The following is a 12,412-nucleotide window of genomic DNA, read 5'->3' as shown; positions in this document are numbered from 1 at the left end:
TTGGTTGTCTGTCTCTAAGTGTAGCCCTGTGATAGACTGGTTACCTGTCCAGGTGAACCTGCCTTCACCCTGAGTCAGCTGGGATAGGCTCCGCCCCCCTGTGAGGACTAAGGTGTAGATGATGGATTATCCACAGCTTGACTCTGCTGCTGTGCATCTTTGTTTCCTGCCATCACTTCCTGTTGTGTTGTTTGGATTGTAAATGAAGAACATGGAGAACATCTTCTCTGTGAAGCAAACAGGAAGTAACCTGAGAGACGCTGCTCACCTGCACGCCGTTGGTCCTCTGCTGCCACCTGCAGGCAGAGAGACAACACACCAGATTCACATCGACCTGAAACCTGGCGTTCACACTGACTCTGTTAAACACAGTCATGTGACCAAAGACCAAACGAGTCACTGAGAGGAGAAAGCAGGAGGAAGGAACATAAAGCCAGCTGAGGGTGTTTATTTTAACCCCTTCTTTTTTATATACTTTATTTTTATTGTTAGATATTTTTATGTGGAACAAACAGCAAACAGGAAAGTAAAAGTAAGGGTCAGCAAGGTTCAGCATTAACTCATGACTCTGATCACTTCTGAGAGCCGACCACAGACACGTTGGTTTGTTCATCATGTCCACCAGCATGCAGCTGCAGAAACACGACATCAGTTCTACAGACGCCAGAATAAGACATCTGGACAGGACCAGCACTGCAGCTGCTTTAGGCTGGTGTATGATTTACCTCTCAAACAGCACTGGTGCATCTCAGAGAGAAGGTCCATGGAGGCGCTACGCTGAGCCGTTTCCTGGTTCTTGCTTTTTGCAGCTGGCTAAAAGAATCTGTGTTAAGCACTGATCTTGTTTCCTTGTGTTTGTTGGTAAATTCCTTAAATGCATAAAACCCAGAGAGCAGTCTTGAAGAGAACGACTGGGTTTTACAGAGCGACCTCTCTCCAGCTGCAAGGAGCTACACACTGAGGAGAACGTTTCTCTGATGGCTTTAGCTTCATGTGCTTCCATAAATGTTTTAATCACATTGAATCCTCTCTCTGTCGTCCACCTGATGTTGCTGAGATGGTCTCAGCTGAAGGTATCTGAAGACATCACATTTCTCCAGGTTGAAGGTGGATCTAATTTGTTGGAAGGTCATTAGTTCTTTATTATTTTATTTTAACCCTTTCAGTAAAAAACAACATACATGTGGCAATGATGAAGCTGAAGGCTACGACAGAACATGGCGCCCGACCTCGTCCTCTCTCTGCAACAAGCAAACGAACTGACAGGTAGGCAGGTGGTGGCTGAGGACCAATCATTCAGCCCCCGACACACAGCTCCGCCCACACACAGCTCCGCCCACACACATCCAAACACACCCACATATCCCTGCCTCTACATGCAGTACACAGTAATCAGATTACTACCAACGGCATCTGATCTCCAGGCTGTCGTCTGTGGCTTCACTCATCCTGCTAGCTTCAGAGCGACCAGACTCATGTCTGACATCCTGTTCTTTGGTGTCTTCTGTCCCTCGTTTGTCCATTTTGGATGAGATCTGAGTCATTATTGATAAACTACGAGTCATGTTGGACGACTGAAAACATTTAGGACAAATTTTTCATCTATTTCAGACACGTTTTAATGGTTACGGGACGTTTTAGCTCATTTGGGAAAAGCTGTAAGTCATTTTGGACAAAGTCTCATTAATCCTGGACAGATTCTGATGATTCTGAATGAGCTCTGAGTCCAGAGTCCGGTTCACTCCAAACATCTGGACTCCATGTGAGCCCAACACATTGATCTCCATCTGACCAGAGGATGTTCTCCAGCATCCATCAGGCTTCTGTTCATGTTCTCTGGTGAACTTTGACCTGACGACTGTGAGCCTCCACTTCCTGCTGGGAAGCCTCCACTTCCTGTTGGGAAGCCTCCACTTCCTGTTGGGAAGCCTCCACTTCCTGTGAGAGCAGCCGGTGACCTGAGGTGACCTTTATTTATTCAAAGTTCTGCTTTTGTTTTGTCTCATTTTCTGCATGTTAATATTTTTACATTTATTTGATCATTGATGATAATAAGATGATTATAATTTATGATTTATTAGGTTTGTTTTCATCATCTTACTTTTCCAGACTTTGTTGTTTCCTGTTTGTGTTTATTGCATCATCAGTCAACATCGCTGCTCTCCGTCACGTTGCTGTTTCTCTTGGGGGCGGTTCTTCCTCCTCCTCCTCCTCCTCCTCCTGGTCTGCGGCTCAGGGGTCCCGGTCAGTCCGCCTCAGCCTGCCGGACCCTGTGGACCTGGACCCGCTTGTGGACCCGGACCTGAACCGAGCTCTGTAAGTGCAGATGTACGATAAATGAAGTGAAGCTTGCTGGTGTTTTTTTTATTTTTTTTTTTTTAAACGGAGTTCGTTATTAGTGCTTCAGTCGAACCCAGACTCCATTGAAAAAAAGTCTGTTTTTAGAAGGTTTCTCGTGCCTGCGTCGGCACCGACGCTTGTCCAATAACTGTTAAATGTGATTATTGATTAGTGACGTCAGATCGTGTTATCGGCCGATAATTGATCAGTTACTCATCCGTTTAACGGACCGGTTCGGGGCTCTGAGCTCCGCCTGTTGAACCGCAGCTCATCCACAAACAGCAGCAGTGAAACATGAGCTGAAGACAGATTTTTGTTTGTTTTTTCAAAGCCTCCATGTTTGTTTTTAGGCTGTTTATCCGTAAACAAACAGATGCATCTTTGTGGGTTTTCTTGCGGCTGAACCAGACTCCCTGTCAAAGTTGTGAATTTTGGATTTGCGTGCAGCAGACACGCGCACACACCTGTGCAGGTGGACGGTGACACGTCGCCGCTGAGCAGACACCAAACACAACTTGATCTGAAGCAGCTCTCAGACCCGGTTCTGCAGCGGGGCGGTCTGCGCTGGACCCGTGCCGGTGTGAAGGCGACCGTCGCGCGCTGCTCGGTGAAACGTGAGCCGGACTAAAGGGCGGAATGTGTTCCTGACTTATCGTGAGCTAAAGAGTCGTAGTGGTGTTCAACATGAAAGAGTCCTGAGATTCTGGTGTGTGTCCGTCTCACGGCTCTGGTCTGACCTCATCAGATCCTCATCAGGTCCTCATCAGATCCTCATCAAATCCTCATCAGATCCTCATCAGGTCCTCATCAAATCCTCATCAGATCCTCATCAGGTCCTCATCAGGTCCTCATCAGATCCTCATCAGGTCCTCATCAGCTGCAGGGAGTGAAAGAATCCTGACTGGTTCTGATCCATGACACACAGACTGGTTCTGGTTCTGATGGGTCTTTATCTCTGTGACTCCAGCGTCTCTTTGTCTCCAGCTGCTGTAAACCTTTATTGTGGAGGTCGTGACCTTTCAGTGTAAAGCGTCCTGCAGAGCTTTTATGTTCAGCAGTAAAACTCTTTGTCTGAACCTCCTCCTTCTGCTGCAGCTGCTCCTCACGTTCTTCTTCTCTGGTTCTCCTCCACCTGCTCCGATCCAGAAGTTCTGTTAAACTAAAGCATGAAGCTGTTCACCTCAAAACGAGACTTTAAAGGTTTTAAAGCAAAACATGAAATAAAGTTCAAGACAAATAATAATAAAAGTCAAATCAAACGTTTTCATTTTTTCATGTTTAAAGTTCTAGTTTTTTTTTTACATTTCTCCTTCTTTAAACTACTTCCTGTGTTCTGACCGTGTCCTGGGTTCCGCTTCCTGTTTTCCAGCCGCCATGAGCCTGAACGCCGCCGACCTGAGCGAGCTGCTGGAGCTGTGGGCGGAGCTAAACCTGACGGAGCTCAACGTGTCGCGCGTGGAGGCGCTGCGCTGCTCCGGGAGTCCGGCGCTGCTGCCCGCGCTGTCCGTCCTCTACGCCGCCATCTTCCTGCTGGGCGTGGCCGCCAACGCCCTCGTGCTGTGGGCGGAGCGGCGCCGCTGCGAGACGCGGCTGTACGTGGTGAACCTGGCGGCGGCCGACCTGGTCGTCGTGGCGACGCTGCCGCTGTGGGTGACGTCGCTGCTGCGCGGCGGCCGCTGGCCCTTCGGGTTCGCCGTCTGCAAACTGGCTCACCTGCTGTTCGGCGTCAGCCTGTTCGCCAGCATCTTCTTCCTCGCCTGCATCGCCGCCGACCGCCTCCTGTCGCTGCGCGCCGCCGCCGGCCGCGGCAGGAAGCTGCAGCGACGGCTGGTCTGCCTCCTGGTTTGGTCGGCGGCGCTGGCGGCCTCCGCGCCCGACACCTTCTTCCTGCAGCTGGTGAAGTCCACGCAGCACGACGGCGCCGTGTGCCGACCCGTGTACCCGTCCGACAGCCCGCGGCGCTGGACGGCCGGCGTGCAGCTGAGCTTCTTCGTGCTCGGCTTCGCGCTGCCCTTCCCCGTCATGGCCGTCTGCTACCTGCAGGTGGCGGCGGCGCCTCCCGGCTCGGACCGCCAGCGGCGCGTCGCCCTCGGCTACGTCGTGGCCTTCGCGGCCTGCTGGCTTCCGTTCCACGCCGTCCTGCTGCTGGACTCGCTGGCGCTGCTCGGAGCGCTGAGCTTCAGCTGCCGGTTGGAGAACTTCCTGGACGCGGCGCTGCGCCTGACGCAGTGCTGCTCGCTGCTGCACTGCTGCGTCAACCCCGTCCTGTACGGTTCGCTGGGCCGCCGCCGCGCCGCCGCCGTCTTCAGGTACTCGGCCAAGAGCGGCCTCAGCGGCGCCTCGGACAGCTCTGCGCAGACGGTGGACAGCAGCGTCCCGACATGAACATCAGCGCCACGGGAGGGCCGCGAGCAGGTCACATGACCGGAGCTCACCAGAACCAGAACCCGCCCTGTAGCGGCCACGGACCAACACGGCGGCTCTAGCGCGAAACAGTTCAGCGAAACATTTTGAAATCAGCTGCTCGCAAAACCTCGGACCACCTCCAGCGCCTCATTTGCATAAAGCCGGAATCTGGGCTGCTTTATGCAAATGAGTTGCAGGCAGCCGGCGGGAACGACAATATAAAGCGTTAACCTGACGATCCTGTGGACACAACAGCTGATCGATCCAGGTGAGTTAGTGGGCGGAGCCTCAGCATACCTGAAACACTGCAGGAGTCAAACAGCATCCACAAAGTTCTGGTCAGTTCAGTCCTGACAGTCAGAGCTGAGGGTAAAATCACTCCTGACAGGCGAACTGGGGAGTTGCAAAACCCACAAGTTGTGTTCACCTGGACTCACCTGGACTCACCTGGACTCACCTGGACTCACCTGGACTCACCTGGACTCGTGTGTCGACTTGATGTTTGTTTGTTCATTCTTTCATATTTTTTGTGTCCAAGTTGAAAAATTTGTATTTTCTTGAAAATTTCTGCTAATTCTTAGAAATTCTGTTTTGAATCCCAGAAACTGACGACAGGTGAGTTTTTAGTTTGTTCATGTGATCCTGTGACTGTAAACGCCAACGAACCTGCAGGTGGGAACGAAAGACTGAAGGACTGATGAAGCTGCTGGAAGCCGACAGACTGGAACCAAACTGGTTCTGGTCTTTGGTCTCCTCATGCTGCTGCTTTCAGGAACTAAAAGGTTTTTCTGCAAATGGAAGTCTGAACGTTGGTGAAATAAAACTAAGAACCTGAACAGCTGCTGGTCTGTTGACTCACAGTGGCAGCAGTACTCCTCTGATGCTGTTCACCTGTCGGGGTCACTACACCTGTTTGGGGGGGAGTTCACACCTGTTTAGGGGGGGTTCACACCTGTCGGGGTCACATCTGTTGGGGGAGGTCACACCTGTTTGGGGGGGTTCACACCTGTCGTGTCCGTCAGGCTGCAGGTGTTCGACCAGAGAGCGCCGGCAGACAGGAGGCGTCACTCTGAGCAGGAATCTGACACCAAACTCTGAAAAAAGTCGAGTTTTAGTTTTATGTTGTCACCATCATCAACTGATTTTCAGTGATCTCCTGGAACATCTCCAAGGCCCCACTGAAGCCCCAGAAGGACCTGGACCCGGGAGCTCTAGGACCCAGTGGAGCCTTCTGAAAACTTTCCCACACTCCGATGCGATCAGACAAACTTTTATTTTGTCGTCTTAAACCGTTTTAAAAATAAAAGTCTTAAATGTTTTCTTTGTTCTCTCAGATAAATAACTCCAGTAATTCATCAGAACTTGTGAGGTTTGGTGAAGCTCGGAGCAGAACTGAGCCGATGCCGAACAGATTCCTGCTTCAATCATCAGAGGATTAAAACGAGGATCAGCGCTGATCAATAACAACAAAGGGTCGGACTGAGCGCGCTCAGTGGCGAGAGGGACTGAGGTGTTTAACGATCAGGATTACAGCTAAAAATACGCCGGGCCTCATTCTGGACTGCATCTCCATGACGACCAGAGCAGCGCCGGGCCTGGAAGCGCCACGAGTGAAAAGAGAGGAAGAAGGAGGTAACCACGGCAACCGCTCTGAAGCTGTACGCCCGGTGAACTCATTCAAGGACCCTGGAACCTCCTCAAGGACCCTGGAACCTCCTCAAGGACCCTGGGACCTCTGAAGCGGTGTGTAGTCAGACCTTCATACAGAAGTCCATCGGAGAAAGTTCTGTTTTTAGAGGCCCGGCTGTGCGCGTCTCTGCTGGTCATTGAACTTTCAGGCAGAATCCTTCATACAGAGGTTCATTGAAGAAACTGTGGATTTTAGACCTCAGTTGGCTCAGAGTCTTGGCTTGAGGTTGAAACCAGGATCTTGGATTTCCAGACGAGTCTCTGAGGTCCTGTCGTCCTTCTGTGCACTCGCTGTGTGTCTCGTTGTGGCTTAGCTCCAGAAACAGGGACTTGTGGGGCGGTTCGGACCAGACTTCGGTTCAGGCTGTGGAATGTGTGAAGTGGCTGCTGGTCCTCACAAGGACACGAGTACCAACAAGTGTGAGCTCTCAGAGGTCACAGGATTCGTTCACATGGTTTGGTAGTTTCTGAAAACTTTGATTCACATCGAACTCTGCAAAACACCTGGAAACGTAGAAACACAGCGAGTTCAGCTTAAACGGAGCAGATTCTGAATGGAGTTCTGTGTGCTGAGTCCGACCTGCAGTCTGATCATTCTAAACACTCTGAGCAACAACTGGCAGAATAAAAGTAGGTATGATGACCTGCCGTCTGCTCCCACTTCAGATGTGTTTGTGTTTCTAACCTGGAACGTGAAGCTGTGAGTGGTCTGACCTCTGACCTCCTCTGTTTACCTCCACTGGATCCACACATTCCTCACATCCCCACACCGTCGCCACGGTGACAGCAGTCCCACCGCCTGATTGGCTCAGAGAGCAGCTTTTAAAGAGAAACGCCAGAACGCTCTGTGGGATCGACTCGAAATCAGTTTGTTCAGAAGAAAAAACTACGACGTCGGAGCAACGCTGAAATATTCAAAAAAAGAACATTAACAAGAAGAAACGGTTCAGAACAAAGAGACACTAAAGGACAGAAAAGAAGCACAAAAAGATGGAAAGAGACCACAAAGGACGAACACAGACAAAGTGACGCAGAACAAACACACAACCTCATGTTTCCACACCAGTGGTTGGAGAACCGGGTCAGAACGGTTCCTGTAATGATGCGTTGAGTGAAGACTGCGGACGCCACGGTGACGTGTTGCATGAGTTTAATGTAGTGCTTCAAAGACCCGTCACACTGATCAATAACTCCTCACCGATCACTGATTGATTAACACCCACATCCTGATCCATAAAGTAAAAGCGGTTAAAGTGGAACGTTGCACAGTGCGGAGGCTTGGTACCGACCCGCTGCAGCGTCTCGGACATTCAGGACCGTTACCAGTCTGGTGCAGAACCTCGTCAGGTAAAACTCGTATTGATCAGCAGTAACTGATTGATTACAGACATTTACAAGCTGGTGCTGTTACATCCCGAGTGCCATGAAGAGTCCGAAAAACAACACAAAGACATGATCCTGGTTCAGGCTCCGCCCACAAGGCCACGCCCCCTCCTGTCACATGAACAGGTACATGACAGCAGAGTGGGCGGGGCTCGGTCCCACCTGGTTCTGCTTGTTTGATGAACAGCCACTGTTCCTGAGCCGGAACCAGGAAAACTGAAGTCAGACTAAAGACAGGACGAAGGCGAGCTGGTGTGCTCGACGGGTTTCTACCGAGGACACGAAACTAAAACCACAGACAGGTACAGAAAATACAAAGCTGCTGTCAGGTGGACCCAGACCAGTCGGGTCCAGTTTGATCCTGTTTGATCCTGTTTAAACTGAATTAAACTGAATTATGGATGTGGTTGGCTCCATGTGTTTTGGGTCTAATCCAGTTTGATCTGGTTTGGTCCACTCTGGTCCACTTTCATTAGGACCAGTCAGGTCTGGTCTGGTTCAGCTTGGTCCGTTCTGCTCCATTTGGTCCACTTTGACCCGGTCTGATCCAGTCTTTGGGGGAGCAGCGCCCCCGTGTTGTCCAGGAGGTATTGCTAGATTCTCGTAGATGGACGCTGATGAGGCAGATGTAGTGTTTGTTTCAGCTCACCTGAAGCACCAGGCGGGCGGAGCTTATCGCTGTTTACTTGAGCGTTGATGGATCGCGACATTCAGTTTGTTTTTGCCCGTTGAACGGTTCTGGTCACCTGAACAGATCCAGGTGTACCGGGGCTCAAACCAGCCCGCTGCAGCTAACCACCCGGCTAACTGGTTTAACTAGTTACCTAAACCAGAGACGGCCCGTTTCCTCCACATCACAACATGTCGGATCTTTGATCACGACATGAACAGGGACGTTTCTGGATCACGTAAACCAGTCGGTCCAGTTCTAATGCTCTTTGTCAGTGATCAGAACTGAGCCTGCTGCGTGAACCCGGTTCAGCTTCAGAAGCTGCCGGCTGATTGTTTGCGGGAGAATCTTCATTTGAGATAAAACCAGATGATGAATGCGTCACTTTAAACTGGATAAAGAATCTCATCATTAAAAAAATAGTTTCCTGGATAATGAACCATGAAGCTGTGATGTGGAGCAAACAGCAGTCGAGAGTCGAGCTACATGTAAGGTTCGTTAAGCGTAAGTCTCTCTAAGCTTTGAATTATCATAAAATACATTTTTTTAAACACAGACCAGCTCGTCTATGTTTCCTAACATGAGACGAGCTGATTGGACGTCTTCAGTTGGACGTTTCAAGCCGACCCCGCTGCTGACCGGCTGGTTGAAGGTTCATGCAGATGATCCTGACGCATCTCCGCCCGCCCGCCGCTCCTGCAGGTGAAAAGCGAGCGCTCCCTTGGAGGTGGAGCTTCACTGCTGAGCCAGCAGAGCGTTCCTGTTGGCCTTCATCTTCTCCAGACGCTTGTTCAGGTGACTGTTGCTGAGCTCGAGCTCGTCGATCCGATCCAGAGCCGAGCGGAGCTGCAGAACCAGACCAGCACGTGAAGACATTTTAATGATCCAAACGACTTTCACAATGAGTTTTAGATTTGATCTGTTAATGAGAACAAACGCTGCCAGGCGGTGGCGCTCTCACCTCCCTCTGCAGCTTCCTCTTCTCCACCTTCAGCTCATCCTCGACCTTCTCGGCGCTCTCTGAGGCCGACTTGTAGCGACTCACCTGACCCTCCAGCCGGATCACCTGAGCAGGTAAAAGTCCACGTCAGATGTCGATCAGCGTTTTAATTAACCTGATGTCAGTCTAAACCCACACTGCTGTCGTTTATACAAACAGGAACAAACCGATTAGCACAAACAAGATAGATTTAAACAAGTTTAAACGCGCATTTAAGCATCTTTGGAGTCCAAATATGATCTGCAACCAGAAAATGCAAAACTGGAAACTTTACTGGAGGATCAAAGACATTCAGATCAAAAATACAAGAGATCAACAGAGAAAACCCGACTTTTTTCATCTTAAATCTGAGCAACCACTGCTAAACAGAACCACACAGGTCAATAAAACCTGTGTAATCGCATGAGGTCATTGTGTTAACATCTATACAACTGCGGTGATATATGAGAATGCTGCTGAACAGGGTTCAAAAACTACATCTTAATGCAAATGTTTAAAAATGTCTATATACGCCGACAACACCGTTTCCTCTCTGTCGCTAATGGGAGAATATTTGTGATTGAAGATTTAGATTTAGTTTGTTCTTAAATCTAATTATGAAGCTGCTGTGATTCCTGACAGAAGTAAATATGAGAACAAGCCTCCCATCATCAGAACTTATCTTCATCTTATCCAGGAAATTAATCATTTAATTACCCACGAAACTCATCAGGAATGTCTACGCTGACGACGCCGTTTTCTCTGTGAGAGTAATTTAAAGTTGATTCTGTTTAACTTTTCCCAACATTAAACTAAGGTATGATGGAAAGTATAAAGACTTACGTTTTGCTCCAGAGCGGTCACTTCCTGTTCAGACTTCACCAGTTTGAACTTGAGGTCACTGATTTGTCGGTTGGCGTCTCCTGAACAGAGAAACTAGAATCATTATTTGTTCTGCAGGTGTCCTCATAAAAACATAAGCAACAAACATGAACTCAACGTATTTACTGACGCTGAGAAAACTGAAATAATTAAGACAGCTCATTTAAGAAAAATATAAAATCACAAAATGACGCTAGTTACCAGCCACAAACCGTAAAAACAGAAAAAAGAAAACCGTTTCTGAAGGTGTCTGGATTCATCTGTAACGTTTTAAGCTTTCACCAGAATCCCTTTATTCTGTAGGCTTTATTCAGAAATCATTAAGTGGTAAAAAAAAAACGAGCCCACAGTGAGCAGAAAGCATCCAGGTGAGCAACACTGAGCTACCTGTGAGGGAACAAAATAAAACTGTACTGAATGGATCGAAAGGCAAACACAGAAATCAACAAAGCCGATGAAGTAAAGGAGGCCGACTCACGCTGCAGGTCCAGCAGGTGAGCGTCCATCCCGTTCTCCAGGCCCGCCTCCTCTGGGTTCTGGACTCCGTCGGCTCCGTTCTTCTGATCCAGCTGAGACTTCAGCAGCCTCACCTGTTCACACAAACAGAACTAATTCACTCAGAGACCGAAGGACAAACGTTTTCATCGACTCGATCGGGCTGGTCGTCCCACCTGATCCTGTAAACTCTCTCGTTCTTCAAACAGCTTCTTCAGCCGCAGCTCTGGAACACAACAGACAGAAATGACTTCGTCTGCAACACAACATCTCTAACATCGAGGTACAAGAAGCTCGGGATGTTACTTTGGTTTGACTGTTTGCATGTCTGCTACTGATTAAAATCACGCACTGTTGCATTTAAAGCCAAACAGAAAACACAAAGGACCAGTTAACAAGCTCATAGTTTGTTCTGCTGCCCCCAGGTGGCCACAAACTTTATTGATGCAACATCAAAATATAAAGGATCAACAATAGAGCCCTGAGGAACTCCACCAGTCTATAAGGTGAAAAGTCACTGAATAGAGCTTTAATGCAGAACATGAAGGTAAAGCTGTTGGACTCAGTACCAGCAGGTACTGAATGACTCTGATTGGGTCAAAATTAGGACTTAAAATCCCCAAATCTGTTTTTTTCTTGCTTTCTCTGACTCATAACTTTGTTGTTTGTAACAAAGCTTGATCTCAACGTTTAGCATAAAAGTCCATTTTTATTAATTTTGTGACCAAGTGTCAGGATTTAGTTCACGTACGTCAAAATATATTCACCGTGTACTCATGAGATTTGTTTATCGTCATCATTTGGACGTTTTATCTCCAGATGTGTAACTTTAGCTTCTGTTCTTGTATAACTGTAATACTTGTATACTTCATGCGTCCTGTTTGACTGAAACGGGTTTTGGCCGTTATAATAATCCGACGGCAGTGACCAGGTGCGGTCCTACCGAGCATGCTCTCTCTGCCTCCCTGAGGCGCCTCCTGAGCCAATCGGGCGGCAGCGTCTGTGCTGATGTCATCGTCTGACCCGCCCCGTCCTGCGTCCCCATTGGTGGAGATGTCCGGAGAGACGATGACTCCGTGTTTCTGTTCGGGAGAAAGTCGATAAATCACGGGACAGAACAGATCAAGCCTAGCTCCCGCTGGCCGGCCGTCTGAATACCTTCAGTAACTCCCTCAGGCCGACCACGTCGCTCCTGAGCCGGTCGCGCTCGATCCGAACGATGTCGGAGATTTCTGTCTGCCGCTCTAAGGCCTGACCGAGGGGATGAGGGAAGGAAACAAGGGAACGAGGAAACAAGGGCAGAAGCAAGGAGTTAGTGAAAGAAAGAGAAAGTGAAATGTTAGTTGAAGGTGTTTTCACATTCTGGTGTCCAATCAGCTGGAAGTACCGAGATCTTCTTCTCCTTCCACTGCAGAGCCTCCTGGAGGTCCGACACCTCCCGACAGTAGCTGCTGCTCTTCAGACGCAGATCTGAAACCTCCTGACCAGCAGAGACCAGTAGAGACCAGCAGAGTCCAGCAGAGACCATCAGAGGCCAGCAGAGACCAGGAGAGGCCAGTAGAGGACAG

General features: G+C 49.3%; 3 protein-coding genes across 3 annotated transcripts in view; 2 read left to right on the top strand and 1 right to left on the bottom strand.

Moving 5' to 3' along the window:
• Window positions 1-2,968, top strand: part of LOC103366583 (sorting nexin-9-like) — a 12,211-nt gene extending 9,243 nt beyond the window's left edge. Inside the window, exons 7-8 of the mRNA XM_008294352.1 lie at window positions 2,237-2,316; window positions 2,788-2,968. Coding sequence (XP_008292574.1) covers window positions 2,237-2,316; window positions 2,788-2,968 — 261 coding nt within the window. The remainder of the gene's footprint in view (window positions 1-2,236; window positions 2,317-2,787) is intronic.
• Window positions 2,969-3,714: 746 nt separating this feature from the next.
• On the top strand, window positions 3,715-8,750 carry LOC103366565 (atypical chemokine receptor 3-like). Its single transcript, XM_008294333.1, has 2 exons — window positions 3,715-4,624; window positions 8,710-8,750. Exons 1-2 carry the CDS (start codon window positions 3,715-3,717, stop codon window positions 8,748-8,750), a joined length of 951 nt encoding a protein of 316 aa, XP_008292555.1.
• Window positions 7,569-12,412, bottom strand: part of lrrfip1b (leucine rich repeat (in FLII) interacting protein 1b) — a 15,715-nt gene continuing 10,871 nt past the window's right edge. Inside the window, exons 11-18 of the mRNA XM_008294334.1 lie at window positions 12,232-12,350; window positions 12,003-12,095; window positions 11,788-11,926; window positions 11,021-11,070; window positions 10,828-10,939; window positions 10,311-10,390; window positions 9,450-9,554; window positions 7,569-9,334 (exon numbers count right to left, since the gene is read on the bottom strand). Of these exons, the coding sequence (XP_008292556.1) occupies window positions 9,224-9,334; window positions 9,450-9,554; window positions 10,311-10,390; window positions 10,828-10,939; window positions 11,021-11,070; window positions 11,788-11,926; window positions 12,003-12,095; window positions 12,232-12,350 (809 nt within the window). The 3' untranslated portion in view covers window positions 7,569-9,223. The remainder of the gene's footprint in view (window positions 9,335-9,449; window positions 9,555-10,310; window positions 10,391-10,827; window positions 10,940-11,020; window positions 11,071-11,787; window positions 11,927-12,002; window positions 12,096-12,231; window positions 12,351-12,412) is intronic.

This window comes from Stegastes partitus, unplaced genomic scaffold, assembly GCF_000690725.1.
Source record: "Stegastes partitus isolate 25-593 unplaced genomic scaffold, Stegastes_partitus-1.0.2 Scaffold954, whole genome shotgun sequence".
In the NCBI taxonomy this organism is placed as follows: domain Eukaryota; kingdom Metazoa; phylum Chordata; class Actinopteri; family Pomacentridae; genus Stegastes; species Stegastes partitus.
Note: the sequence above shows the minus strand (reverse complement) of the source record. Positions and strands in the feature narration are given on the sequence as shown.